Raw genomic sequence first — 1,956 nt, forward strand, 5'->3', positions numbered from 1 at the left:
GGGCCCCCACAGTGCTCAGCCACACCTGGGGTCTTGCTAAGAACGAGTTCCCCCAGGCGCCTACCTGTGGGCCTTAGGCCCCACCCAGCATTCCAAGGAGAGCCCCCAGCCCTCAGGAGTTCCTGCCACCCTAGGCCACGGGGCCCACTGGAGTCGTGGTATAGGACAGAAATGAGTTTTTCCTTTTTATTTGGCCGCTGCCCCTGCCTGCCTCTCCCGGATCCTGCATCTCCCGGATCAGGCTTGGGCAGCAGCGCAGGCAGGGAAGGGGACTCCGCACTCATGGGCCCACGACACCACAGCAGGCCCCACCCGCACTCCCACGCTCCCACACCTCCTGCCCCAAAGCCCTCACTCTCCCAAAATTATCGAGAACACACAGGGCTCGGAGGCGCAGGGGTGCGAAGGCGGCATTCCAAGACGAGTTCGAGTCCAAGATGAATTCAGGATCCTGAGCCTTTCTGGGAACTGCCTCCCTAGGCTGGGATGTGGGGGCGCAGCCCCAGGCCCCGGCGCTCCTTCTCTCTGGCGAGGCCGTGTCTCTTCCACGCCAGGTCTCAGCTGGTCCAGTTCTGCTCTGTCCAGGACGCCTTTGCAGTCCTGGCTTTTGTAGTCCAACTGCCACCCGGCCTCCCTGCAGCCCAGCCGGTGCCTCGAGGCCGGTCAGGAGCGCGGGTGGCCCATTCTGGGGGCGGATCGCAGGTAGCCCCGCGGCCAGGGAGGCGGCCCGGCAGAGGAAGCCCCCAGACAGCGGCGCCAGCTTCCCCCGGAGGCCTGGGCTAGGCCCCGCCCCTCGGCCACCGCACTGGGCCGTGCCAGGGGCGCGTGCGGGGGGCACGAGGCGCAGCGGGGCGCGGACGGCACCGAGGGGCGGGCGGCGTCCGGGCGCGCGAGGCTGGGCCCTGCATGCGGCGGGGGGCTGGCGCCTGTGTCCCCGGTGTCCCCGTGCGCGGCCGGGCCGTGGCAGTCCAGGTGTCCGCAGGGCCCGCGGGGCGCGGGGCTGGCGCGCAGGACCAGGGAGAGCGCGGCGATGCGGTGGATGGCCCTGCGCAGCGTGGCGATCTTGGAGAGCCTCTTGCCGCCCAGGTCGTGCCGCAGCGCCCGGCGCAGCGCGTTGAAGGCCTCGTTGTAGTCCAGGATGCGCTTGCGCTCCCGCACGTTGGCGGCCATGCGCCGCGCCTTGGAACGCACTGGCCGCGCGCGCCTCCTGCCCGCCGGCTCCTCCGCCTCGCCCCGGTTGCAGGAAGCGCCGTTCGCCCCCAGCACCCCCAAATCCCCCCCGGGCTCGGGGCAGGGGCCCCCCAAGTCCTCCGCAGAGCCCTCAGCCCCCTTCCGCGCCCTGAGGCCTAATCCTGGCGCGCCCCGCAGCATGGCCTTCCCGGGCCCTCGCCCTCTGCCCCAGCCCTGGCCCTCTGCCGTCTGCCCACTGCCCAGGCCAGGCTCGCGACGCGGACGGTCCCCGGCTTCTGGGGCTGGACACTCCCGAGACAGGCCCCCTCCAGCTGGGCTTTATGGCACCACGCGGCGCCCCGCCCTCCCGTCCATCCATCTCCGTCCTCCTGCTTTATTATCGGCCTCCAGGTAGGTCGGCGGGGGAGGAACCGAGGGGAAGAAGGAAAGCAAGGAGGGAAGCTTGCAGGTTCTTGTAAGCGGGGACCAGACGGGCAGCCCGGCCACGCTGCCCCGGGGACCTTGCCCTGCCTCGCTCTGGGGCCGCTGTGGGGTGTCTGGGTTCCACATTCTTCCTCCCCACTGCCAGATAAGGTGCTAAGTTTGGCTTCTAGCAGGAGAGCTGATAGGAATAAAAAGAGTGGCAGAGGGCCGGGCACTGGGGCTCACGCCTGTCATCCCAGCACTTTGGGAGGCCGAGGCAGGCGGATCACTTGAGTTCAGGAGTTCGAGACCAGCCTGGCCAACAGAGTATATAAAACCCCGTCTACTAAAAATACAAAAATT

The 1,956-nt window shown here is 68.8% G+C and overlaps 1 protein-coding gene across 1 annotated transcript; it reads right to left on the reverse strand.

Moving 5' to 3' along the window:
* Positions 1 to 273: 273 nt before the first annotated feature.
* BHLHA9 (basic helix-loop-helix family member a9) lies at positions 274 to 1,486 on the reverse strand. Its single transcript, XM_032138979.2, has one exon. The coding sequence runs from the start codon at positions 1,369 to 1,371 to the stop codon at positions 664 to 666; it is 708 nt and encodes a 235-aa protein (XP_031994870.1). The 5' UTR covers positions 1,372 to 1,486; the 3' UTR covers positions 274 to 663.
* Between the last annotated feature and the right edge of the window lie 470 nt (positions 1,487 to 1,956).

This window comes from Hylobates moloch, unplaced genomic scaffold (genome assembly GCF_009828535.3).
Source record: "Hylobates moloch isolate HMO894 unplaced genomic scaffold, HMol_V3 SCAFFOLD_19, whole genome shotgun sequence".
Lineage (NCBI taxonomy): Eukaryota > Metazoa > Chordata > Mammalia > Primates > Hylobatidae > Hylobates > Hylobates moloch.